We start from the raw sequence: 27,942 nt of genomic DNA on the forward strand, positions 1-27,942 counted from the left end.
TATATTATATGGTAACTCAGAACATTGTACATATGTCTATACCGAACACTGTTACCTCATTTTCTTCTTCTAAATTACATGCTATACTATGTTATTTGATTCTATCTTGTCTAGCACAGTCTCTGGAGCGTAACAGTAAGAAGCATTTTGTATGAAAGTATTCTGTACTTCTGTATGACAACTATTAAAGAAACTTGAGAAACTTGAAACTTGAGGTGTTCATAAGTTCAGTAAGATTTATTGTTTGAAAATGTTATGCAAATATTGGATGCCTATTGTGGTGTAAGATTTGTATTATTATTATTATTATTATTATTATTATTATTATTATTATTATTATTATTATTATTATTATTATTATTATTATTATTATTATTATTATTATTATTATTATTATTATTATTATTATTATTATTATTATTATTATTATTATTATTATTATTATTATTATTATTATTATTATTATTATTATTATTATTATTATTATTATTATTATTATTATTATTATTATTATTATTATTATTATTATTATTATTATTATTATTATTATTATTATTATTATTATTATTATTATTATTATTATTATTATTATTATTATTATTATTATTTGTTATTAAGGGACAGGGATATGGTTCTTACTAAAAGGGGAAGATGTCATGTAAGGTATTGGCTCGTGTTGCTACACGGACAGGTATATATGTGGCACAGTACTTCCTGGTCGGGAGGCTAGTAAACAGTCAATGTGATCACACGCTCTCCGTCTCGTTATTATATGTGAACCAAAGAGTACGAGGTTTACACAACAGGAGCGAGCGACGGGTTATCCTATAACCGTAAACGTAGAAGCGTGTTGCATGTTTCCCCCCTGAATATCCCTAGTGATATAAAACGAGTTATCCTAGAACAAAGGCGGTATAGCCGAGTTGGGCTTAAGTTAAAGCTATCCCCTCTATGGAGGCGCCCCGCCAGCATGGCGTGAAGAGGACCGGTGTTTAGGGACACCCTGTGTTATTATATACCCTGTCTAGCAGGAGGGCTGTTTGGGACCCAGAGGGTAGCTGCAGTGTTAGTGAGGGCAAGCTTATAAATGCGCGTCGACCCAACACCAACCGTCCACAACCGGTCTGCTCCAGCTGTCTACAACCAGATCTGCACCAGGCTGCCTTCAGAGCACGGGAGTTCGTCCCGACCAACAGAGGTCGCCACCACCCAGCACACGCTCTCAGCCCAACACTGCCCTCTGATCCAGCCCCGCTTGCTAGCGCCCTCGCCGAGAGCGTTCGACGCCATCTTGCCTTCCGGACAACGGTGGCGCGGCGAAGGCGCCATTTTGGTTGAGTACAATTGAGCATCTATGCTCCGGAGCTATTACACAGTACACAGTGTGGTGCAGCCTGCGGGCGAAGTTAACGTTGCTAACTACAGTTCCTAAGGGGTACCCCAAACATTACATGCCGGCATTAGCATAGGACCTTTGTTCTGGTAAAGTGGGCCCACCTTTTGATTTCTTTAGAGTGTGATAACGTGTTTGTGTTTAATAATATTTTCCCATCTAATTAACCCTTTCCCTGTGGGGAGGTTACAGACCTGTTGCCTTATAAGTAAAGCCTAGAGAGGTATTAAAGCCTGTCAGAGGTATTATACAGGGTGTCGACCCAGACGTGGGTGATGAGTCAAACACATTAAAGTATATTACTCCTGGCACTAACACGGAGGTGTGTGTAGAATATACGTAGACATAAGGTATTGAGTTACACATGGAGTTATAGTAGGACTACAGTCCATTAGAGCACTCCCATTCATCCTTGTAACTGAACAGTACAAAATAACAGTAAAGAATTAGATGGGAGTTCTGTGTGCGCGTCCATTCCTGAGCCGTTTAACAACTCTTTTGGTGTGGGTAACGTATATATGATTGACCCCTTCCTATTCTACCTTTCCCTTTTTATTGTAAGGTCTCTATTGTCACCGAGGGAGGGTACTGCTTGCGGGGGGAACCCAGGGTATTTATTTACAATTCAGTCACTAGGTGTGGGAGGGTTTAAGGAGCAATTGGGGGAAGTGGGAGCGTGTTGGGGAGTACTGCTGACCGCCCTGCTGCAGGGGAGGAAGACCAGAGTACCAGACCAGGGCCCCATCCACTCACACTACCAGCCTCCAGTCGAAGCTCCAGACTCAAAGACGGAGGTGCAGTCAGACAGAGCTCTACTGTGTCTCGCTACCCAGTGATTGTGCCCACCCGTTCCCACGAAGCAGGGATAATCCACCCTGCTACATTTGGCGTCACGAACAGGATACACATCCTACTCCACTCCCTCGTACGTGACGACCAAGAGACCTAAGATGTTGGAGGGCGACACCCCGAAGCCGGAGGTCAAAGCCGGGCCCGCGGAGGAACAAGCGGAGGTCGTACAGCTTCACCTCAAAGGTGAGGCGAAGCAGACGGTACGCTTCCGGATGGAGGGAACTGTCCCCGACACTGAAGCCTTGTTCTCGCTCCTCGAAGACAAGGTCCCGGTCAGCGTTCGCCTGGGGGAGTTCTTTGACCGAAGACAGGCCGCCGGCGAGACCGTGCGCCAGTTCGCCTATGACCTGCAGGAGAGGATCCGTCGCCTACGACGTCGGGCGCCTATGCTGGTCGCCGACGCCACCGCCCTGCTGCAGGAGCGGTTTGTGGTGGGCCTCAGGGACGAGGCCCTGAGGAGAGAAATGCGGAAGTACATGAGGGAGGACGAGACGCGGCCGTTTCCTCAGGTACTGCAGGCGGCGATCGATTGGACGGAGGACGAGCTGGTCCTCCCCGCCGACAAGGGTTCCCCCGGGGCTTGGTCCACGCCGCGGCCGGGGAGAGACGAGAGACCCCACTGAGCGTTGACACACTGCAGGAGACTATTAGGCAGCTCCAGGCAGGAATGGAGCGGCTAGGTGCGCGCCAGGAGCAACTAGTCCAGACCTTCCAACAGGAACGTGACAAGCCCCGGAGAGGCGCCACCGGATGGCGACGCCGAGACGACGCGCCCGCCGCTAAGCGAGAACCGCCCCGCCGGGACGAAGAGGACAGGCTGATTTGCTCGGCCTGCAATCAGCCGGGCCACCTCAGCAGGGATTGCCCCCGCCCCGCCAGCGCGCCACGCCCAGCCTCTGCTCCCAACCCCGAAGCTCCGGGCCCGTCAGGGTACCGACCCAGACCTCGAAGGGCAGTCGACGCCGTCGTAACCAGAGTCGCTGTGGAGAGATGCGAGCCACCTCTGGACCTAGCCGCACTCCAGGAGTCCATCCGACAGCTCTTCGCCGGCCAGGAGCAGTTGGTTGCGTGCATGGAGCAGCTATTCCGGGCGCTTCAACAGGAGCGAGATACGCCCCAGAGAGGCTTCGCCGGAAGCCGACGGAGGGGAGACGTGCCCTCTACCCCGCGCAGACTACCCCGCCGGAGCGAGGATGGGAGGCTAATCTGCTACACCTGTCAACAGCCCGGCCATATCGGCCGCGAGTGCCCCCACGCGATGGGAGAACCGCGCCCGAAGGAAGCACCGGGCGGTGAGGTTCCTCTCCCACCAGCACAGGGAGCCACCCACACAACAGCCGGCAGGTCGTCCGACCTGGCGACCGCCCGACGAGGGGCCGGAGAGAAAAGTGTGGTGACGTGCCGGATGATACGCCACCAAGGAGGCCGGCCCGACAGACGCGCTGGTGCCCGGGCGCCCATTCCAATGAGACCAGAACCGGAGGCTGTACCCAGGAGACAGAACTATTACGGAGGCTTCCGACCAAGGGGTTTCCCCCGTCCCAGGCTGGTGCGAGACAGAGAGGAGAACAAGGGGAACAGGTCGGAAGGAGGTCAAGGGGGCGAGGACGGCCCGGATCAGGGGCCTCGTCGGTGCCGCTACCGCCGCAACTTCAACTACCGCCGCAGACGCTCACTGGCCGGCGACAAGCCGGGCCCAGAGGGCGGCGATGGAAACGTCAAGGGGACGTCAGTGTTCACGGTTCGTCCCGAAAGGACCGTGCATAGAGATCAGAGCAAGACCTGCTCCTTCCCGGCCTTCGACCCGGAAGAGCGGACGAGAGCTCCCCGAAGGATCCCGATGAGAGCGCGGAGCTCATCCGAAGCAGACGTGGGGGGTGCCTTCGTTTACCCTCGGGAACCGCACCCTAGGGCGGGTAGCCCACCCAGGGCCCCGCGGGTCGTCGCTGAAGCAGCGCCGAACGAGAGAGGTAGAGTTGGTCCCCTCAGACGAGGACGGCGAAGACGGCGGAGACAGGGGTGAGGAGGGCCGCCGCGAGCGGCCCGTCAGAGGCCTCGGAGGGCGAAGCCGTGGCAGAGGACCTGCCAACAGAGACAGACGAATCTGACACGGAGTTGGACTGGTGGGGGGTTGAGCGAACCCGGCCCCAGCTGAATGACAGAGGTCAGCCACTCGCTCGGTGTTTCCAGGACCATGTGCGAAGGTGTCTTGGTGAAACAAGGTGTGTGAAACTGTTAGCATAATGTGTGATTGTCGATCTATGTGTGAAACTGTTGGTCTCAGGACCGTTTTCATGCATGCGTTGGTTGGTGTTTCGTTGTGTTAACTTGCAGAGGACTTAGCAAGTTCAAAGTGGGGGGAAATGTAGCATCCTGAAAATATGCCTATTATTCAGAAGTGCTGACTTGCCTTTTATCTCCCCTTTGTGCACCAAGACATTCTAATTAGTTTCCATTAATATTCCCTCGAACAATGACGCAGGCTCCTCCTTGGTCTACTCGCTGGAATATGCATTATGAACATTATCGCTGGACCATATTCACTCACCCAGCCTCCCTGTGTGGCTAGTTGGCGACCAGCAGGGGGCGGTGGCAGGCAGAGAGCGTACCAGAGAGCCGGGGGAGCAAGTAAATGGGGACGGAAGAGGGAAGGCGAGCCTCTTCGGCTTGGGACGTTGCCGTGAACGGTCGCAGCTACAACGGGAGGTGCTTTGGAATAGCCCCGTTAAAGAACCACCGGAGAGCCCCGCCGGAGCAAGCGACGGGTTATCCTATAACCGTAAACGTAGAAGCGTGTTGCATGTTTCCCCCCTGAATATCCCTAGTGATATAAAACGAGTTATCCTAGAACAAAGGCGGTATAGCCGAGTTGGGCTTAAGTTAAAGCTATCCCCTCTATGGAGGCGCCCCGCCAGCGTGGCGTGAAGAGGACCGGTGTTTAGGGACACCCTGCGTTATTATATACCCCGTCTAGCAGGAGGGCTGTTTGGGACCCAGAGGGTAGCTGCAGTGTTAGTGAGGGCAAGCTTATAAATGCGCGTCGACCCAACACCAACCGTCCACAACCGGTCTGCTCCGGCTGTCTACAACCAGATCTGCACCAGGCTGCCTTCAGAGCACGGGAGTTCGTCCCGACCAACAGAGGTCGCCACCACCCAGCACACGCTCTCAGCCCAATACTGCCCTCTGATCCAGCCCCGCTTGCTAGCGCCCTCGCCGAGAGCGTTCGACGCCATCTTGCCTTCCGGACAACGGTGGCGCGGCGAGGGCGCCATTTTGGTTGAGTACAATTGAGCATCTATGCTCCGGAGCTATTACACAGTACACAGTGTGGTGCAGCCTGCGGGCGAAGTTAACGTTGCTAACTACAGTTCCTAAGGGGTACCCCAAACATTACATGCCGGCATAGGACTTTTGTTCTGGTAAAGTGGGCCCACCTTTTGATTTCTTTTGAGTGTGATAACGTGTTTGTGTTTAATAATATTTTCCCATCTAATTAACCCTTTCCCTGTGGGGAGGTTACAGACCTGTTGCCTAATAAGTAAAGCCTAGAGAGGTATTATTCTTGCCGTATAATTAAAGCCTGTCAGAGGTATTATACAGGGTGTCGACCCAGACGTGGGTGATGAGTCAAACACATTAAAGTATATTACTCCTGGCACTAACACGGAGGTGTGTGTAGAATATACGTAGACATAAGGTATTGAGTTACACATGGAGTTATAGTAGGACTACAGTCCATTAGAGCACTCCCATTCATCCTTGTAACTGAACAGTACAAAATAACAGTAAAGAATTAGATGGGAGTTCTGTGTGCGTGTCCATTCCTGAGCCGTTTAACAACTCTTTTGGTGTGGGTAACGTATATATGATTGACCCCTTCCTATTCTACCTTTCCCTTTTTATTGTAAGGTCTCTATTGTCACCGAGGGAGGGTACTGCTTGCGGGGGGTGTCGTAAATTAATTGAATCAAAATGCACGGTCCAGTACTACAGAATGAATTTAAGATCAGTTTCTCCAAGAAAGTAAGCCACAGCTGTTAGCAGTATACCCTCGCTCGTCAAAATAGGTTTTACAAGTAAGGGCAGGAGTCAGTCTGTAGAGAATAGACCCTTTGATGGTTAGCTGACAATCTCCCCTCACCCAACCAAGTAGATTGACTTAAGGTCATAAACTGACCCCTCAAGACTATATTGAGGTAATCAGGAAGGAGTTGTGTTTATTTTAGTGTAAGAGACCAACCGGCCACTGTGAGAAAACCCCCCCTGTCAAAACCTTCTGCCAGGAAGAGATAGTATCTTTGAAGAACAGAAACCACAGGGTTTAGAGCCAGGAACACATATCTTAGCATCATACACTGAAAATACAGTTGAGGTCAGAGTGCTGTTGACTTAGCCGGACCAACTGGGCCCTTCAGGAAGTGCTAGTGAAAAGGCAGCTGGCAAGAGAGATTATGCGTTACCAAACTATGAAAAGCTAAATCCAAAAGTAACATAGTCATCAACTAAAAGGTAGTCTAGGAGCAAGCAGCGGGTAGAAACAAACACTTTAGTACCATGAATGACACAAATTGGCCACTGAGAAAGCTAAATGTACCATTGTGAACTTATATAAGGAACTAGGTTAATCAAGATTCATAAATGGTGTTAAAAACAACTGGTAAAAAGCTAAGTTAGATTAAACCATATTATCTATGCAGGAAAACAAGTAAACAAAGTAACTCAACAAGCTACTTAATTAGTTTATATGTGAAAATGAGTACTCCCTTTTCCCCTACAAAAACAGTAATGTGTCTGCAACTCTGGTAAGTCATAAAATGAAAGTAAGTAATACTGAATATAGTTATGTCATAAGTCCTGATGAAATGGCTGCATCCTTTTGACAGGTATGATAAGTGGCTTTGTGGTGCTCATTCTGCGGTCTGTGGGTAAGAGTTTTTAATCAATCAATTCGATTTAATCCGTATCGCCATGAGACGGCCAAAAACCTAGTCTACCACCACCTTACATGGAGTTGACTGATCAACTGTAAGATGACGAGACAACAGAAAAGAGCGTTAGCCAATAGGAAACGCCCGAGCCCTCGAGAACGTGACATCACGTCTCAGGGGCTTGAAAGGGGGGGAAGGGTTTTTTCCTCTTTTTAAGCAGGGATGCAGAACGGAGAAGGAGAGCGCGGAACACACACACCCAGAGACAGAAGGAGACAGAAAGAGACTGGAGAACCGGAGACTCGAGAGCCGAGCCGGACACGCACAGAGCTATGGACACAGACGATGATAGACGATCGCCTCGCAGCAGGGGAGCCAGACTCCACCGAGCCTAGATGAAATCAAGCGCTCCCAAACCACCGAGGATCCGAAACCAAGGTTGCCTTGGCAACTAGCCACCACTAAGAGAGGCCGCGTGTTGTCATGGACAACCCGAGACCAACAGCACCACCACCGGAGAAACTAGTCTGACGGCATCCGCCGATCAGAACGGGACCAACTGCCCCACCACCAAAGAGATGATTAGATAGAAGAAGCAGATCCTGTACTTGTTTGATGCATAGCTGTGTTTTATTAAGAATGGAATAAACACCTCAGTTTGTTTGATTCAGACCACCTCGTCTGCGTTTTCCTTAATAGAACTGAACCACCTGAAATGCAAACAATGCAGAGAGATGGGTAAAGACTATACGATCACAGAACTTAGATAAATGAAGAGAGAGTACACTTCAGGGGAACCCAGGGTATTTATTTACAATTCAGTCAATAGGTGTGGGAGGGTTTAAGGAGCAATTGGGGGAAGTGGGAGCGTGTTGGGGAGTACTGCTGACCGCCCTGCTGCAGGGGAGGAAGACCAGAGTACCAGACCAGGTTGGTAAATCCCGGGCCCCATCCACTCACACTACCAGCCTCCAGTCGAAGCTCCAGACTCAAAGACGGAGGTGCAGTCAGACAGAGCTCTACTGTGTCTCGCTACCCAGTGATTGTGCCCACCCGTTCCCACGAAGCAGGGATAATCCACCTTGCTACACATGTTTAAACACAGAAGTGGATTCCATGAGGCTCACGGAGTCCCATTAGATGTTCCACTTCAGCACCAAAGATTTCACAAAATTATTTTATGACAAGGAGACGTCGAGAGGCTTCATCTCTGACTTTTATCGCCACTTACTTACGTCCTCATATAAGGTCCTTCCCCTAGACTCGGTTTGGAGGAAGGATATCCCAAACCTGGAAGCAGATTTTGATTGGGATGCAGGCTGGGAAAATGTTCGGCTTTCATCACGCAACCCAGATCATCAACAGATTAATCTTAACTTTGTTCATAAGACTTACCTGACCCCTAGACGATTGCACCTAATGGGTCTCAGACCGGAATCTCAATGCTCCTTGTGTTTAAACGGTGCTCTTGGTACATATATGCATATGTATTGGGAATGCCCTCCTGTCAAGACTTTCTGGGAAAATGTCACCACTCAATTATCAGAATTTTTGTCTCTGACCATACTGACACTGCCTTCTGTATTGTTGTTGAATGATGTTTCTCAGTTATCGACCTCTGTAAAGAGACTCATTTTGGCGGGTCTTACGGCTGCCAAAAAGTTGATAGCGTCAAGCTGGATTCAACTGGATAAAATGTGCCGGAAGGTATGGATTCTCACCTATCTCGATGTGATTTATCTAGAGATATCTACTGCACGAATTTTAGGTGTTAACGAAGCAAGCATAGCAGTCTGGGTAGCTGTGGTGGATAAGATAAAGGAACGCAGATACATTTGCAATTTTCTGATGCTGAATGAAGTGGTGGGATGTATAGTCCAAGTGGGGGTCCTGAGGGGGGGGGGGGGGGGGCGGGAAGAGCGAGCAAGAGCCCATGTATTGTATTTGTTATTTTTATGTCTTTTAATCTTTTAATCTACTTTCATTCTGATTTATTTACTGGACTGTCATTATTGTTATTATTATTTCTGTTATTGTCCTGTGATTTATCGTTGATTATTACTGTTATTGTATTGTTTGTCTTGTTTCATGTAAAAAAAAAAGGGAAAATAAAAAACAGTTGTTAAAAAAAAAGAAAAGTGGATTCCATGTTTAAACACAGAAGTGGATTCCATGTTTAAATACAGAAGTCGATTCCATGTTTAAACACAGAAGTGGATTCCATGTTTAATCACAGAAGTGGATTTCATGTTTAAATACAGAAGTGGATTTCATGTTTAAACACAGAAGTGGATTCCATGTTTAAACACAGAAGTGGATTTCATGTTTAAATACAGAAGTGGATTCCATGTTTAAACACAGAAGTGGATTCCATGTTTAAACACAGAAGTGGATTCCATGTTTAAATACAGAAGTGGATTCCATGTTTAAATACAGATCAGGCTCTATTGGTCTGTTCTGTTCTTGAAGCGGGAAGCACAACACAACACGGTTTGACACAAGTATCCATTTATTAAACACAATAACAGGCTTTAAAACAGGAAAAAATAGACATCCAAATATCAGATTAATTAAGCTGTAGCCCTATTTTCAGAAATGTTGCCTAAAAGTACATGCCTAAGTAAATGGAAGATTGCTCCACTTCTACAAGGTCAATTTGCATGTTATTGGTATCTAGGAACATCTAGGGACCTGGGGGAATGTATTTCCAGTAGGGGTGGGACGGTTCACAAAATGGACGGTTCGGTTCGTATCGCGGTTTTGGGGTCACGGTTTTCGGTTCGGTTCGATATACGTTAATCTTTATTAAAAAAAATGTAACACTCAAAAATCTAAACATGCTTCTCATTTATAAAAAAAAAAATAAAGGTTTAGTGTTAGTTTTGTTTCAAGTTTCAAGTTTCTTTAATAGTTGTCATACAGAAGTACAGAATACTTTTATACAAAATGCTTCTTACTGTTACGCTCCAGAGACTGTGCAAGACAAGATAAGTATGAAATAAAATAACATAGTATAGCATGTAAATTAGAAGTAAAAAAAATGAGGTCACAGTGTTCAGTATAGACATATGTACAATGTTCGATGCAGAATAGACGTTTGATTGATTGATTGAAAAGTTTATTAACAGAGTGCAGAATGGGTACAGTACAGTACAGCTCAATACATACAATTGTTAAGGGGATGCAGACCAGAGAAAGACTTTCGTCTTGTTTACATCAGGGTCCCCCATTTTCAATTCATCATAACGTAACTGAGTTACCATATAATATACAATAATATATAATAGACAATACTATATAGTGCAAGGCAGAAATGGGATGAGGTGCAATTTAGGTACAATTTACAGTAGGTGTACGAGTTGTAGTGCAAATCCTTTATCAATAAATATAAAGTGTGTTTGTGTGATCTAAAGTGTGGAGAGTGGGTGCTGCAGTGTGTTGTTTGTTTAAGTGAGTGTGTGCGTGCGGGTGTGTGTGCTGTGTGCATTTTATGGTTGTTGCATAGTGTTTATTGTTCGTTTAGCAGCCTGATGGCCTGGGGATAGAAGCTTCTTCTGAGTCTTTCTGTGCTCGCCTTAAGACTCCGGTATCGCTTGCCTGACCGCAGCAGTTCAAAGAGGCAGTTGTTCGGGTGGCTCGAGTCCTTAATAATTCTCTTAGCCTTCCCCCTGCACCGCTTGTTGTAAATGTTCTGGAGGGTGGGAAGCCCCCCTCCAATTGTGCGTTCGGCTGAACGTGTCACTCTTTGTAGTCTGCTACGGTCTTGTGCAGTGCTATTCCCAAACCAGGAGGTAATGTTGCCAGTCAGGATGCTCTCTATTGTACATGAGTAGAAGTTCTTAAGTATCTTCTGACTGACTTGGAACTTCCTTAGGCGCCTGAGGAAGTAGAGGCATTGTCGTGCCTTCTTCACAACACTGTCAATGTGTGTGGTCCATGTCAAATCCTCGGATATGTGGGCTCCGAGGTACTTGAAACTGTTCACTCTCTCAACCGGTGCCCCGTCGATGCTGAGGGGGCTGTAGTCCTTGACCCCCGACCTCCTGAAGTCCACAATCATCTCTTTTGTTTTGCTGACGTTCAGGGAGAGGCAGTTCTCCTGACACCACTGTGACAGAAACTCTACCTTTAAAGTTTACAGCTTTAAATAATGTTTGGCACACAAAGACCGAACTGACTGAAAAATATAGGCTACATTTGTCAAAGTAGTAACTAGCACTAGACTTTCCTTTCTTTAATATAAACACAAAAAAACAATGTCAACCATGTTTAAATTCCCTGATTGTCAGTTCTTAATGGAAAGATTAGTTTTCTGCTTGAAATACAATGAAATGAATATGACTGGATTTCTTATCAAAGGGAAAAGTGTCACTGTTATTTAAAATAAATAAATGTTGACAGAATTGGCTATGGGGCAACAATAATATAGACATGAGGCATGGTTTCTACCTTTAGCCCTTAATCAGCGTGGTTTATTATATACAATGATTCATAGCACAGCAGCACATTGATATCTCCTCTCCGTGAGAGGCAGATGTGAGAAGAAGTAGAGGAGGAGGAGACAACTCTTTTTATACTCGCCACCTGGCTCCGCCTATAGCGCCCTCCAGTGGACACAGATATACATACAGTCAGTGGAAGCAGTTGAGTACAGTTAGACAGTTAATTGCAACCCTACATATAACCTCTAACTTTAACACTCCCACTTAGGGTTGTTTTAACACCCTGTATGACTTCTTCAAAACAATTTACAAAGAAAATAACACAGTTTAGAACATCAAAGAATATGGCAGTCAATATTTACACACCAAACATGACCTCTGCAAATCTTTTCAGTTTCAGTTTGGAAGCAGGCTTCGTCATAGCGTCTGCTACCATGTCGTCTGTTGGACAATAAACCAGTGTCATCCTTTCTTCTCTGATGACAGATCTGATGAAATGGTACTTTATATCCACATGCTTACACCTCTGTCGGCACACAGGGTTTCTCGCAATGGCAATGGTTTCCTGGTTGTCCTCATAAACAGTCTTCTTATATACATAGGTATCCATCCCTTCGAGCAGGTGTTCTAGATCAGGGGTTCCCAAACTTTTCAGGCCGGGGCCCAGAAAATAAGGCGTCAGAGAGCCGCGGCCCAATGCACATCGTCTGGCTTTTTTTTTTTTTTTTTTTGCCAGGCGACCGATTTTTTAAGCCAAATATCACTTCAATCCTATTAAGTTAGTTCAAGTTAGTTATTCATTTATATGTGCTATTTATGAGAGGGCTAACTTGTTGCAAAATAATAATGATAATAATAATAGCCTCATTAAAATACTATTGTTGCTTCGGTTGTTTTCAGCGTTTTATGTGCATAATCTGTTATTTAGTTTGAAATGTTCGTTGAAATAAGTAGATTTTTCGTTTTTGTTTATTTATTAAGTTAATATAAAACCATATAGTCACATTTTAGAATACAATAGAATAGAATTTTAGAATACAACTAGAAACACTGTCCTGGCCTGCTTCTAAGTTCAGTGGCCTGACAAATTTTTTTTTTTTTTTCTTTTTTTTTTTTTTTAAATCATCTCGCGGCCCACCCGTGGCTGCTCGCGGCCCACCTTTGGGTCGCGACCCCGACTTTGGGAACCACTGTTCTAGATAAATACACTCCTGTATTGTCATGGCCAGAGCCATGTATTCAGTGAGCTTGACAGTGAGTTGACAGTGAGCTGTTTGTGTTCAAACTAACACAATATCCTGTGGTACTCCTTCTATCTGTGATGTCAGCAGCCCAGTCTGCATCACTGTAGGCTTTAAGCCCTAAGCCCTCGCTGCTCTTTCTGAAGCACAGCTGTTTACCTACTATACCTTTGAGGTAACGAAAAACATGTTTTACCGTAATCCAGTGCTCCTCTGTGGGATCAGCAAAATGCTGTGACAATTTACTCACTACAAAACATAGGTCAGGGCGAGTACATGTTGTCAAATAGATGAGGCTACCCACAGCTTCCCTGTACATTTTTACATCTGTCAGTTTCTGAGCATCCTCCTGGTAATCCAGTTTTTGATCACATGGTGTTTCCCTTGTTCTACATTCCTGCATGTCAAAACGTTTCAGGATCTTTTCCACATATCTCTTCTGGGATACTGTTACACAATTGGCAGACTGTTCAAAGTCCATGCCTAGGAAATGCTTTAACCTGCCAAGGTCTTTCATTTTTAATCTGGTGGAGAGCATACCTTTCACCTGATCTAGGTTTCTAGTGGTGTCTGCTGCAATGATCAAATCATCCACCCAAATGATGATTATCACTTTTCCTGACTCTTTTGACTCCCTTGAGTAAACACAGGGGTCTTCTGGATTCTGTAGGAAGTGATCCTCAATGAGACATGTGTGAAGCATCTTGTTCCAATTTCGCCCAAACTGTTTCAGGCCGTAAATGGATTTTTCTAGCTTGCACACTAGCTTCTCTCCTTTCTTTTCGTAACCTTCCGGTTGTTCCATATATAGCTCCCTATCTATGGGTGCGTACAGATAGGCTGTCTTCACATCCATCTGATGTAAAATCAGGTTGTCCTCAGCTGCTTTCTGAACCACTACCCTTACACTGGTCAGATTGGCCGTGGGGGAGAATGTTTCCCCATAGTCTATCCCCTCCCTCTGACTGAAACCCTTAGCTACAAATCTCGCTTTGTACTTTTCGTGGCCTTCGATCCCTTCCTTGGTGAGGGTAAAGGTGTGGTTGTCCTCTAAGGACCTCATCTCCTCATCCATCGCTCTCTCCCACTTACTCGACTCTGGGGACACTATGGCTTCCTTAAAGGACTGAGGCACGCCACACACTACTCTGTAGCAGTAATCAATACTGGTGAGTGTACTGTCATCCTCGTCACTTCCTCTCCGGGCATAATCTTTCAGATATTTTGGGGGTTTGTGTTCCCGTGAGGGATACCTCCCACTGCTTGGGGCACGTGACGTCACCCTCGGGTGCTCCTCGTCATCGTCCTCTGGGGGTGGCTGGCTGTCTGCCTGCAGGTCTGTGCTCAGTACACTAGGCTGTGGTGTCTTTGTTCCTCCATACCTTCGATTTCGCACGTTGTCTTTGTGACAAATTTCACTAGTCTGTGCTTTTGCACCTTCCCTTTACCGGGATAGTAGATCTGGACTCAAGCTTGCCTCTGTCCTGCTGGTAAGCATAGCACACTGATCCGAATTTGTGCATTCCGGCTAGATTACACCTTTTCCCTGTCATTGCCGTATATGGGGTGGTGCCCGTGTGTTTATTAAAACACCTGTTTCTGGTGTAAGCGGCTTCTTGTACCGCATAATGCCACAGGCTCTTCGGTATGTTACTATCGTCTAGCTTACATGTGGCCATTTCGAAAAGAGTGCGCCATTCCCTCTCTGCTACCCCGTTTTGATGTGGGGAGTAGGGACATGACGTCTCGTGTCTGATCTTGTTCCTTCTCAACAGTGATTGGAACTCTCTGTTTGTAAACTCGGTCCCGTTGTCTGACCTCAAACATTTTATGTCCGCATAAGGGGCTATATCGGCAAGGAACTTCTCCGTGGCCTGGAGTGCGTCACTCTTTGCTTTAAGGAAATAAACAAACACTACGCCTGTACCCACATCTGTAAAGGACTGTACATAGTTGAAGCCACCTATGGACTCGTTCCTTACTGGACCGGCTAGGTCGGTGTTAACTAGCTCCAGTGGTCTCTTTACCTTCTCCGTGGGGCCCCTGTTCCTCGTTTGAGTAAACTTCCCTGTTATGCAAACTTCACATTCTTTGTCAGGTCTATGCTTTTCACCTTTAATGTGCATACCGTCACTGCTTGCAGCTTCAGTAAATCCTCGTGATTACAATGACCCATGATTTCATGCCATGTCTGGATGTCATGACTAACAGTCACATTACATTTATCATTGTTATTACACTCTGTTTGTAGGTAATACATTCTCTTATACACGTCAATGTTAAACCATGTACCATCTTGTTCTACAAGAACATCTTTACCTTCACTGAAGAACACCTCGGCGGACTTTACTGAGAATAGTTCTTGTGGGAACGAGGGTATATAGAGAGCGTCCTTCAACGTCACTGTACACCGGCACCCCTCACTGTCTATGAGGCACACCTGTGCGTCTCCTCTCCCTTGCGCCAACCCGTAGGTGTGCTTCCCGTCTGCCAGCTCCATGCTGTGTCCCTCCGGCTCGAAGGATTTGTCAAAGTTCTTGAAACTGTTCCTGTCGTTGATGATGTGGGACGACGCACCTGTGTCAACAATTAGTCCCTTCCTCGGGAACTGCGGGTGCTGTGTTGGCCGGGTGACGTACGTAGTCTGCGCCCCGAAAACGAAGTCCTCTCGTCCTGCCGCTCTCCGGGCGTCATCTCGACTCGCCTCACGTCCACCGTTTGCAGCCATCTTGTCTGTAGTCGTCATCTCGTCCATCGCCGCGATCTTGTCCGTAGCCGCGATCTCGTCCATTGCCGTCATCTTGTCCATAGGCGTCGAGCACTCTGGCCTCGTTTCTTTCGGCACTCTTTGTCTGTGTGCCCCGAGGATCTGCAGAAACTACACCAAACAGTCTTGGTGCAGTTATCCCTCCGATGCCCATTCTCTCCGCATCCCCAATACGTCAGCTCCGTCGTGGGCATGGCCTTCTCCCTCGGCGTCGCTCGGGCCTCCGCGGTGGCTGGGTGGATATCTTCTGAGGCCTCAAAGTTCCGCAGCTCGGCTTTGAACTGTCCCAACGTCATGTCCGTTGATAACCGTGGGTAACCAGTAGCGTGAACGGCTTGTACGACTCCGGTAGTCCTCTCATCACCATCGCCATCATTAGCCCCTCGCTCGGTGCCTCTCCTGCACTCTTAAGCGCCGTGATCAGGGTGCGATCCACGAGGGGAGCCCGGTGAGCTATAGCTCCCCTAGATCAGACATCAGCTCCCCTGGGGGTCTCTAAAGCTCCCCTGGGAGCTGTATCATCATCGTGTATAATAATAAACGTATGCTATTTTGGATGTATGATTAATGATTTGCATGTAGTGGCTACTTACTGGGACATAATTCACGGCATTCTAGCCTTTTGTGGTGTTTACTACATCTCCCATGACCCTTAGCGGGGGATGACGTAGTTAAAGAGAGACAGTGTTTGTGCGACAGTAGAGTGCGTAATAAACTAGCGTTTTTGCATCGGAACACGACTCCGTCTACGCTATCATTACTGCATTCCTACATTTGTGACCCTTGGACGTATTTCGGAGATTATATCGAACATGTCAACTGAACAACAGAACGCAGATCGCAGAACTTTGAACGCAGTTTCACTCAAGCTGCGCAGAGTGCCAACGCTTGGTTCGCGCAAGCCGAAGCCCAATTCGCTCTCAGGAATATTACCGCGGATGCCACCAAGTACTACTATGTGGTAGCAGCCCTTACGAATTCAACGGCAGCGAGAGTGGTGAGTTTGCTGGAAAACCCACCTACACATGACAAATATGTGACTATAAAAACACGCTCTGAGTTTTTTTTCGCTGAGAGGCGCGCCGCGCACCCCACCCACCCCCCCCCCCCCCCCCCGACGCGGCTCACCCAAAGATTATGCTATGGATCGCACACTGGCCGTGATGATCTGCTCAGCTCGGATTATGTATTCTGTCACCGTCTCTGTGGGTCGTCCTCGTCCGATGTAATGCTCCCTCAACACTTCCAGGCTTTCTCGGCCTTTGTCCTTCGTGTCACGGAATATTATCCCCTAGCTTGTATCGTCGAGCAGCGGTGCCAACTCACAGTATGCGTCCGCATTAAGCTTGTCGTCTTGGGCTTGTGCCTCCGCCGTCAGGTCTCCCGTGGGGGCCGCCAAGATCACCACCTTGAGTCCCACGCCGTGCATGCAGCATAGCATGCGCTCTTCCCAGAGCTCATATTCCTCTGCCTTTCCATGGAATGAGGGCCATTTGCTCCTTCCCTTGGTCGCCATCCTCCTTTTTGATGGTAGGCGTAGCTTTAGCTCCGTTGGCCTAGCGTCTAGCCACGCGGTGCTCCCGGTGCTAACCTGGCCTACACTTCAGCTAAGCTAGCTACCCTTATTATTTCGCTCCTACGAGATCTGGGCCCATAACCTGTTGACAGAATTGGCTATGGGGCGACAATAATATAGACATGAGGCATGGTTTCTACCTTTAGCCCTTAATCAGCGTGGTTTATTATATACAATGATTCATAGCACAGCAGCAAATTGAGATCTCCTCTCCATGAGAGGCAGATGTGAGAGGAAGTAGAGGAGGAGACAACTCTTTTTATACTCGCCACCTGGTGGCATCATGAATGGCTCCGCCTATAGTGCCCTCCAGTGGACACAGATATACATAGTCAGTGGAAGCAGTTGAGTACAGTTAGACAGTTAATTGCAACCCTACATATAACCTCTAAATTTAACAATAAATAAACAAATTAGAAGGCGATCAATATAAATGGCAGCATACATCAAACTAACACACACACACTGTACTGTTTAAAAACAACACTGCTCTGTTCATTCTATTACATTTATTTAGACTAACATTATTTAAATATTGAGTGTAACTATGGTGGATTACGTAATTCGGTGAGTTGGAACTATCTATGGGTTGGCGGGTCCCCACGGACATTTTAGTGTCACAGACCTTCAGCTCAGGCAATCTTATCAGCTCCGGTAACGTTAGGAGGAGTTCATAACATCAACATGCAGTGGGAAAGCGGCAATAGTCCCGGTTGGAGTTAGTAAAACACAGTTGTATGTTAGCATTCTTGGATGTTGAATAAACGCCTATCATTGTCTTTAAACAACCCGCCTTTCAGACTCCCATTTTCTCCTCTGCTAGCTAGTAGCTACGGTAACATTTCATTGACTGTATTAGCTGGCGGGCTACCATAGTTAAAACGTGCGTTTTGTTGTACAAACTGCTAACGCTAGGGCAAGATGTGTGTAGGCCTATGTAATGTTAATGGCTGTTTTTAAAGTCGTAATGAAGATTGATTTATATTGTGCTTGCCATTTTTACACAAACTGACTAGCACCTGGCTGCAGTGCTTCTGCTGCTGCTGCTGCTGCTGCCTGGGGCCAGTGCTCACCTCTCCCGGCTCCGCCAAATACATTTTTTTATTTGCGCGTCATCTGAATCGTACGATACACAGACGCCCTGGGGGTCGTACCGTACGGTACATGGTTCGAATGCGTATCGTCCCACCCCTAATTTCCAGTGTCAGAAATATTGTGTCTGTTATTAGGCTTGAGTAAATTGTAATGAAAAAAAGGAGAATATAAATGATGATAATTTTTTGCATCTGTGACGGTGAATAACACTATGTTACAATTGTGAGCAAACAGAGCTTGCTCACTGAGCTCCTTCACCACCTTATTGAGATCAAGTGTACAAAAAATCTAAGCAAATGAATAAAGGGAAGATGATTAAACAGAAGGATTTGTAGATACAGTAATAAATAATAATCGATTTTAATTATAAATTCATATTTGACCTTGAACGTCACCTTGACCTTATTATGGCCAAATCATACATCTATGGATATGGAAAAGGCTCCTCTTTCAAATGACAGGGTTAAATCTGGATTTAGTCATTTCCTCACGGTTTTACGATAAAAGAGATATAATTAGCATTTTTTTGATAAATTATTATTTTCGGTAAATCTTACAAAACATCGGTAAAATGAAAATATACACTTTGACTGCTGTTTTGATAGGGTTATGGTCTTTACTCTTGGCTAAATGGGGACGATTTGCGAAGCGCCACTTTGCTGACCTCTAGCGGCTCGGGTGTGCATTTCTTTTAATACAATATATTAATTATAATTATATTATTATTAATTATAAGAATTAACGCCCTATTTGTTGTCTGTCGATTGCCCTTTCAGGTGACAAAATCCGTTCAGCGGTTCTCGAGTTACATGCCGATATGTGAGGCGTGCCCCAAAGTACGCAAAAGTACACATTACCACCCCCAACTCCTGGGGCTCTAGCTCCGTCAATCAATTGGCGATCTCGAAAATCTGTGCACAGGGTTGTAGCCAATGAGTGTGGCTTTCCAATGATTCCCCATGATATGATAATTGGGGATCTAATACGGTCTCTATTGATCGATTTATGATAAGTCAAGTCAAGTCAAGTCAAGAGTTTTATTTGTCACGGCATACGAGTATACAATGAAATGCGGGTGGTCTTGCCCGCAACGATGTGCAATACAGTGGGTACAACATATAATAGAATCCAATACAAAAAAATTAAAAATTAAATTGTGCAATAACAGGTAACAGGTAACATGGTGTGACATCAGAATCGGTATCTGTACATAGTTATTTACAGAGCATATAGGACATGCTAGGTAGCTTTGGTAGTGCAATACACTGTTACTGTTGCTAATACTGATTTAAAGTGGCTTTTCCTTTTGTCAATAAGTGTGAGTGTGTGCGCATGAGTGTGTGCCCGCTCATGTTGAAGTGTTAAAGTGGCTGCTAGTGTGTGAGCGGGCACAGCGTGCGTGTCGTGTGTGTGCTCATGTGTGCTTATGTGTGGATGGTGTTCTGTGGTACTCAATGTTCATTGTTCAGGACTCTGATGGCCTGGGGGAAGAAGCTAAGCCTCTCTGTCCTAGTAGCTGGGGTTCGCAGGCGTCTGCCTGACCTCAGCAGCTGAAACAAGCTGTTATTGGGGTGGTGGGGGTCTTTCATTATTCTGCAGGCTCTGGATTTGCACCTCTTGTTGTATAGAACCTGCAGGGGAGGTAGTGCAATACCTGTGGTATGCTCGGCTGAGCGCACCACTCTCTGTAGGGCCTTCTTGTCCTGTGCCGTGCTGTTTCCATACCAGGCAGTGATGTTTCCGGTCAGGATGCTCTCTACAGCTCCTGAGTAGAAGGACTGGAGTATATTCCCCGATACTCTGAACTTCCTTAACTGTCTCAGGTGGTAGAGGCGCTGTTTCGCCTTCTTTACTACTGTGTCTATGTGTGTTGACCATGTCAGGTCCTCTGAGATGTGGACCCCCAGGTACTTAAAGCTGCTCACCCTGTTCACGGTAGCCCCGTTAATCATCAGTGGTGTGTGCGTCTCCTGCTGTCCTCTCCTATAATCCACGATCAGCTCCTTGGTTTTACCAATGTTCAGGAGCAGGCTGTTGTCCTGGCACCAGCGTTCCAGTACCTCAACCTCCTCCCGGTAGGCCTTCTCGTCATTGTCCGAGATCAGCCCCACCACCACCGTGTCGTCTGCGAACTTCACTATGGAGTTGGAGCTGAACTTGGCCACACAATCGTGTGTGTAGAGTGAGTACAGCAGGGGGCTCAGAACACAGCCCTGGGGGGACCCGATGCTCAGGGTGATGGTGTTGGAGGTCTGACCCCCCACCCTGACCGCCTGGGGTCTTTCGCTCAGAAAGTCCAGTACCCAGGCGCTCAGGGCGGAGCTCAGACCTAGCTCGATCAGCTTGTCCACCAGTCTGGTGGGGACTATGGTGTTGAACGCTGAGCTGTAGTCAATGAACAACAGTCTCACATAGCCCCCCTTCTGACGGTCAAGGTGCGAGAGGGTGCTGTGCAGTACCTGGGAGACCGCGTCGTCGGTGGACCTGTTTGTCCTGTATGCAAATTGCATAGGGTCCATATCACTGGGGAGGGAGGCACAAATGTGGTCCTTGACCAGCCACTCGAAACATTTCATGACCACAGAGGTGAGTGCCACCGGTCTGTAGTCATTTGGACATGTTGGGGAAGGTTTCTTCGGTACAGGGATGATGGTAGACATCTTGAAAATAAAGAAAAGCAGGGTCACCCTATAGGGGGACCTTAAGGCTTAACACGGTCACCTTGTTAATTTGAAACGGTTAGAATCTTAAAGCTGCTATAGATAAAATGTGTACAGTATGTAGACTATTCTTTTTTTCTTTTTTTCTAATAATACATCCAGAGCTTTTATAAAATATCGCTTTCCCCCCCTCAAATAATTATTGATTTGTGAATTTGTATCATTTAAAAAATCTTGGCAGGTCCACAATGTATGTTGTTTACATGTCGCATGTATCCCCTCCCTACTTCCCATATCCCCACGTGGATGCACCGATTGGGTAAATGACACGCTGGTGCTCTAGTGTGACATCTAGTGGCTGAATGTTACCTATAGCACCATCTAGTGGCTGAATGTTACCTATAGCACCATCTAGCGGCTGAATGTAACCTATAGCACCATCTAGTGGCTGAATGTTACCTATAGCACCATGTAGTGGCTGAATGTTACTTATAGCACCATCTAGTGGCTGAATGTTACCTATAGCACCATCTAGTGGCTAGTAGCACCTTTAAGAGGGATGGTGTTATTTTTCAATATTACACTGATCAGTAGGGTTAACGCTGGGTGGTGGTGGTGATGAAGAGGATGTGGTATCTTCTGGGGATGATGAAGAGGCATGCTATACAACACACTGCTCAGAGCCTCAAGCTACATAATGCTAACAACATCCATACTAGGAAAAATATCTTTAACTGGAAAATCCATGTTTCAATATAATTTTTTTTTTTAAAGATCCCATCCTCAGAGACGTTCTGGAGCCAGAGAATAACTTTAGTATTATTCCAGAATGATGTTTTAACCACCTCTGATCAGATAGAAGTCTTGTTTATACTGAAGCTCAAACAAAACAAAAACACACAATATGGCCACAAGGTGGCGCCAAAAGACTGAACAAGCTCCAGTTTGGTGTCACCAGTGAACCTCTGCACTGCATCAGAGACACGCCTGCCGCTCTGTAGAAACTACACCTACTGAGAAACACAAGAGTTTGTACTACAAAGAAGATGATAAAAAAAAATAAGAATAGAGACAAGGGGGGGGGGGGGGGGGGGGTTCTAACTGGAGGGTCTTTCAGTTCAATACTGTAGTAATAATGTACAACTGCATTTCCCATGGATTCCTTTTAGCTTCATATTCATATTTCATACACATCCCGTGATTGATGACTTTGCAGCGAGGACAGCCAGAAGGATTGCACTGTATATGGAAACCAGTAGGAGCTACAGGCTAACCTTGAAGTGTGATGATAGGGAGTGGAATGTAAATAGTTCTTGAGACAATGTGAATTTGTAATTTTTATTTATTTGTTTGTTTATTTAGCATATTATATTTTGATTATATATGTGTAACATATTTTACAATACATAATTTAATTTTAAAGCAAATTTGGACATTATTTTATTGTTTGTTATTGTTATTATTATTATTGATTGTTAGCTAAGTTGTTTGTTTTAATTCTTTAGTGTGCACTTTACATTTCTTCTTAATTTTCTTTGAAAGCAAATTTGCACATTATTTTATTGTTTGTTATTGTTATTATTATTATTATTATTATTATTATTATTATTATTATTATTATTATTATTATTATTATTATTATTATTATTATTATTATTATTATTATTATTATTATTATTATTATTATTATTATTATTATTATTATTATTATTATTATTATTATTATTATTATTATTATTATTATTATTATTATTATTATTATTATTATTATTATTATTATTATTATTATTATTATTATTATTGTGTTAGTGTGGTATATTTCTGCATCAACATGTAATTCCCAAAAGAATCTTTAGCTACTGGTCGGAATTCTATTTGGTAAGGAGGTATAGAAAAACGTGACCTGTAGTTCCACTGGGTAAACATAGAGGTTAAAGCAATACTGTATTCTGCTGTTATTCAATAAGATTCACTCTGTTATTTATATGTGTTCTGCTTTTCCCCCAAAGAGATTATTAAGATCTTCTAGAAGTCACTTTGGTGGTTAAAGGTCAACCTCCACGTTGTATTTTTGTTCAATAAACAATGTGGACTAGGCCAACAGTGGCTTTCATGAAGAAGGGGAAAAAAAAGTATTGAAATTGACCCAGTTTTAGCGTTTTTATCAAACATTTTGTCTGCCCAACACAATCACCACGCACGTGCATATTTTAATCAATGGTTTCATAACGTGCGCGTGTAATGTCGTCACAACAGGTGCAGGACAACAGGGGGCTCACCAGGGGGCGCTGAGAGTCACACAGCTAGTGGCAGGCAGAGAGCCTTGCTACCATAGATATATGCTTGCTACTACTAGCCGAATGGAAATGTATCTGTTTCACCTCACTATTGCTCCGTGATTATAGCCATCCATCCATCTCTAAAGCTAACCACTATTTGTAAAAGCCACAACCACGTTACCATATTTGTAATAATGTAAATCATTGTGTCGTTGTACACATAGTGTTTATAACGTTAGTAGATAACATAGCTTAGCTTGGTAGCTATTGTGCTAACAACATATCCCGACATCCGGCTCGCTGGCCGGCATGAACGGCCGACCCAAAATGGTTCTCTCCTCTCTGTACACCCCGACCCGTCCCCACGGGTGCCCTGCCGGGGGGCCCATGGACGTGACGGCGGCGGCAGCCGCAGGGCGCCCGAGCCCGCAAAGGCTAGTGTTACACGATAGCTATAAGCTAACTAGCGCTGCGGGCTCCGGCGCCCTGCGGCCGCCGCTGTTGTCGAGTCCACAAGCTTCACTCGGTGCATCAGTCATGAAAGGGGCTATGATGAGCTTGGCAAGCCAGAGTAAAACACAGTTTTCATTCAATCAATCAATAACAACATTAACCAGACTCTCGTTGTGTCTATTATGCTAACGTTACCTCATTGTGTCTATTCTACACAGATAGCCTCTCGTGTCTATCTGCTAACGTTAGCATTAGGCTAACTAACGTTACGTCCCTAACCCCCAACAACAATCGTAACTAATCAGCGATCTTTTTGTCAGACTAAACTCTCCGCTCGGTGGCAAATTGTGTTGATGTCGGTTGTTTCATCAATAAATGAGGCAGAATACACAGTGACTGTATCCTTTTTTATTGCACTTGTTTCTTGCTGCAAACATACATAAGACATCCTACGCGAGACATTAAAGATGGCGGCGTTCTGTTTTCGTTCAGACTCCCCAAACAGTGACGCGTCTCTCTTCTGACCAATCAGTGGTCTGCAGTTTTTCACGTGACATTTCTGGAGCTCTCATGCTGATCACCAGCAGCCCCGCCTCCCCACACGGAGACAAACTGAGTACTTTATTTTAGTGGAAAAGCAACATTAGATTCGGCTCATTAATATGCAAGCCACACGTGTTGTGACGTCGGCGTTTGATAAGCTTTTTTGATTCGCGCGTGCATGTTATTCGTGCATGGACCTTTTTAACTCTTTCAGAGTGGCATTTCCGGTGTCAAATGGAAAAAAATAAATAATGAAATTATATACCAATGATGTAAACTACCCATAATTGATCAGTAGGGTTTAACCTAGAGGTTGGGCTTTAAAATAGAGGCTCTGGGGTCAAGTGATTTCTCACCTCCCCCGGAGGGGAGAGGTGGGGAATCACAAAATGAAACCGCCCTTAATTTGCACATAGCTCTGAAAAGAGTGATTTAATTACGGCCACGTCCCTTGGCCCCGCAACTGTAAATACCCTGGAAACATATTTTAGGCCTTGGGACAAAGTAATTTAGCATTTGAATAGTTCATCTGGTTTCCCAGGCTTCTACTAAAAGCTAAAAATAGCATCTGAACAGATAGTGTTGTTTACGATAGCCAGACCCCCACAATAGGCTACTCAACAGCCGGTTGTAAAAGATAAGAACTGTTTGAGTAGAGCCAGTTGGGGGCTCTAGAACAAAAGAGCCAGCTGGTCTCACATTAGTGGGGGACAGGAAGGCTCTTAAATAAGCCCTGGTTACATTTAAACACAGGAGCAATTTGTCTTAAGTTGGGAAAAACGGCAACCAAAACGAATAAGTATTTCAGTATGGAAACTAGTCTCAATAGTTATAAAACAGTGTATTGATTAAGATGAGACTAAACCAGACACGTATCAACCATTGCTAAAGTTAATTAAGCCAGTAATATAGTTTAAAATAGAAGATTACGTTGGCAAAACATGTGTAACTTACTTAGAAAACTAAACTAACTTCCAAGATAAGATTATAGACTATTATAATGCAACAGTTTGTTTTAAAACCAACAAATAGGTCTAATTTGGTATCTAGAAGGCCATAGAATTCAGGAAAGGACTTGAATTAACTGTCTCAGTCAAGTGATAACTAATCTCAAATTCTTCAGTTAGTCAAATCAAATACTGTACCTTTAAACGTTAAACTTTAGAAAGGTAACTCTTTCCCTTAAAATAGATGCAACTTGCCCCTTTAAGAATCAAGATGGCCGCCGACCCTAATCCAAAATGGCCGCTATGAGCTTTAGCCAATCAGGACGTAGAGATCCGCCCCCTGACGAACCAGGTCGACATTCGCTCAGGGGCGGGGTTTAGCTGTTAAGACAGCCTGCACCGAAGGAGACGAAAAGAAGCTCTTGAATCTTGTATGCACCGCCGAACGGAGGAGGGACCTGCCTGAGACGTTTTTCCACGAGAACAAAGACGCCGTTGTCGCCCTGACAACAAAGAATCCACAACCGACGCTCCATTAAAGATTGTTACTCTTAAACTACTTTTTATTAGTCTGATATTAGTGACTGGCGGCATAGTGCTTTGTTCCACTAATATCATTGCGTTTTCATTGATTGAACCAGATCATTCTTGTATACCTTTTGGACTTTGAATAAACCAGATCTGGGAAATAACCAAACTCTCATGGATTTCTTTCCTCCGCCGTGCTACAGTTTTTGGTAATATGACTTAGAGCCAAGAAAGCACTATTCGATATTACGATATTAGCTAAGTTGTTTATTTGTTTTAATTCTTTAGTGTGCACTTTACATTTATTCTTAGCTCTTGTTCTTGCTTGTAAAAAATTGTATTACTGTAAAAATAACTTTACTGTACACAGTGATGTACCTGAACCCGTTCAATGAACGATCGTTCGTGAACGCATTCGTATTTTTGGCGAACGTGAACTGAGCGTACTGTATTCCCGCTAGATGAACGTAATTGAGAACGATTTCATTCTCAGCGCTGTATAACAGCGTTCAAAAGAGCGTTCATTTTCAGCACTATATTATAACGGCGTTCAAAAGTGTGCCAGATTTCATATGCCTTTCAGCCGAAAACCCAGTTAAAACACACCATAAACAGGCTTCAAAATAAAGCGGAAAAGCCACCCAATCTGGCAACCGCTCTGGCAGCACTTGCACTTTTAGAAGGCTCTGCACTCGCTCAGAGTCAGACTCTACAGCGTCAGCGTATGAGCATTTAAAAGAGTTTTAGTTAAAGTCAGTAAATGTTTTGCACTTTGAATATTGAACTTTGAGGTACAACCTTGGTTTCCTACCTCAGCCTGGTTCCTACCTCGTGTTGTGTTCGTACAGAGTTATGTCGGCACATGTTTATATGTTATATGTTTGCACAATGACTACTTTCTCTTTTGGCACTTTAAGTATATTTAGATTATTATACTAATAATGACCATTCAAGCAGCACATTTTTCCTCATGTTTTGGAAAATATACTGTAGAGATGAAAGCTGCAGCTGCTACTAGTGGACTGAATGGGCGGCAGCAAAGCGTTATGGAAATGCCAGTATTCTGTGGTTCTATGGGTTGTGGCAATATATTTGACAAATAATAGCTTGCAGCAACGTATTGAAAAAAGTACTATAAATTATAAATTAGTAAATTTTTGAAACCATGAACTTTAGTTCAAAATTTTTTATTATGAACTATGAACTGAACTAGTTCATTTTAAAATTTGTGAACTGTGAACTGAACTAGTTCATGTAGAAAGTGAACTTTCCCAACAATGCGTTACACACGCTCTAACAGACACCAGTGTTTCCACTACATGTATCTAACCGCAGTACCCCCCCCCCCCCAACACGTGGGGGTCAAACGGTGCGTCTCAACTCTGACCTCTGACCTCGATGGCGTCGATATCGCTCAGCCGTAGGGGAAAAAAGGGCACATTTATGAACTCTTTCGGTAAAATCACAAGACAATCACCTCCTCTGTCCTAAAACAAATAAGATACATCCTTGTTTGTGATGAGATAGTTACTGCTTAAAGGGACATTTCACTTTAGTAGAACCTCAAGTCGTCTTCTGTCAACAGCACCGTTCCTGGAGGTGTGGAGGGAAGACCGAGGAAACTAGTGAAACTAAAGTGAAATATCTCTTTAAGGTTAGTAATACCTTACTTAATCTCTTTAAGGTAAGTAATACCTTACTTAATCTCTTTAAGGTAAGTAATACCTTACTTAATCTCTTTAAGGTAATACCTGCCAGGCGGTAGAGCCAGAGGAAGGGAAGTGAAGTGGGATCGGTCCCGCACACACACACACACATAGACACACAAACACACCTCACTGTCATGACTATATCACACACATACACACACACACACACACACACACACACACACACACACACACACACACACACACACACACACACACACACACACACACACACACACACACACACACACACACACACATACACACATACACACAAACATAGACACACGAACACACCTCACCGTCATGACTATATCACACACACACAGATATAGACACACAAACACATACACACACACACACACACACACACACATACACACACACACACACACACACACATAGAAACACACAAACATAGAAACACACAAACATAGACACACAAACTAGGGTGACCAGATCCCAATATAGTCATGACTATATCACACACACACACACACACACACACACACACACACACACACAC

The 27,942-nt window shown here is 45.0% G+C and overlaps 1 protein-coding gene across 1 annotated transcript in view; it reads right to left on the reverse strand.

The window, feature by feature from the left end:
* Nucleotides 1-4,291: 4,291 nt before the first annotated feature.
* Nucleotides 4,292-27,942, reverse strand: part of LOC311226634 (zinc-binding protein A33-like) — a gene marked incomplete at both ends in the record, with an annotated part of 32,426 nt that continues 8,775 nt past the window's right edge. The window contains one exon of the mRNA XM_084312051.1: nt 4,292-4,327. Coding sequence (XP_084168177.1) covers nt 4,292-4,327 — 36 coding nt within the window. The remainder of the gene's footprint in view (nt 4,328-27,942) is intronic.

Source organism: Notolepis coatsorum, assembly GCF_963971535.1.
Source record: "Notolepis coatsorum genome assembly, chromosome: 4".
NCBI classification, from domain to species: domain Eukaryota; kingdom Metazoa; phylum Chordata; class Actinopteri; order Aulopiformes; family Paralepididae; genus Notolepis; species Notolepis coatsorum.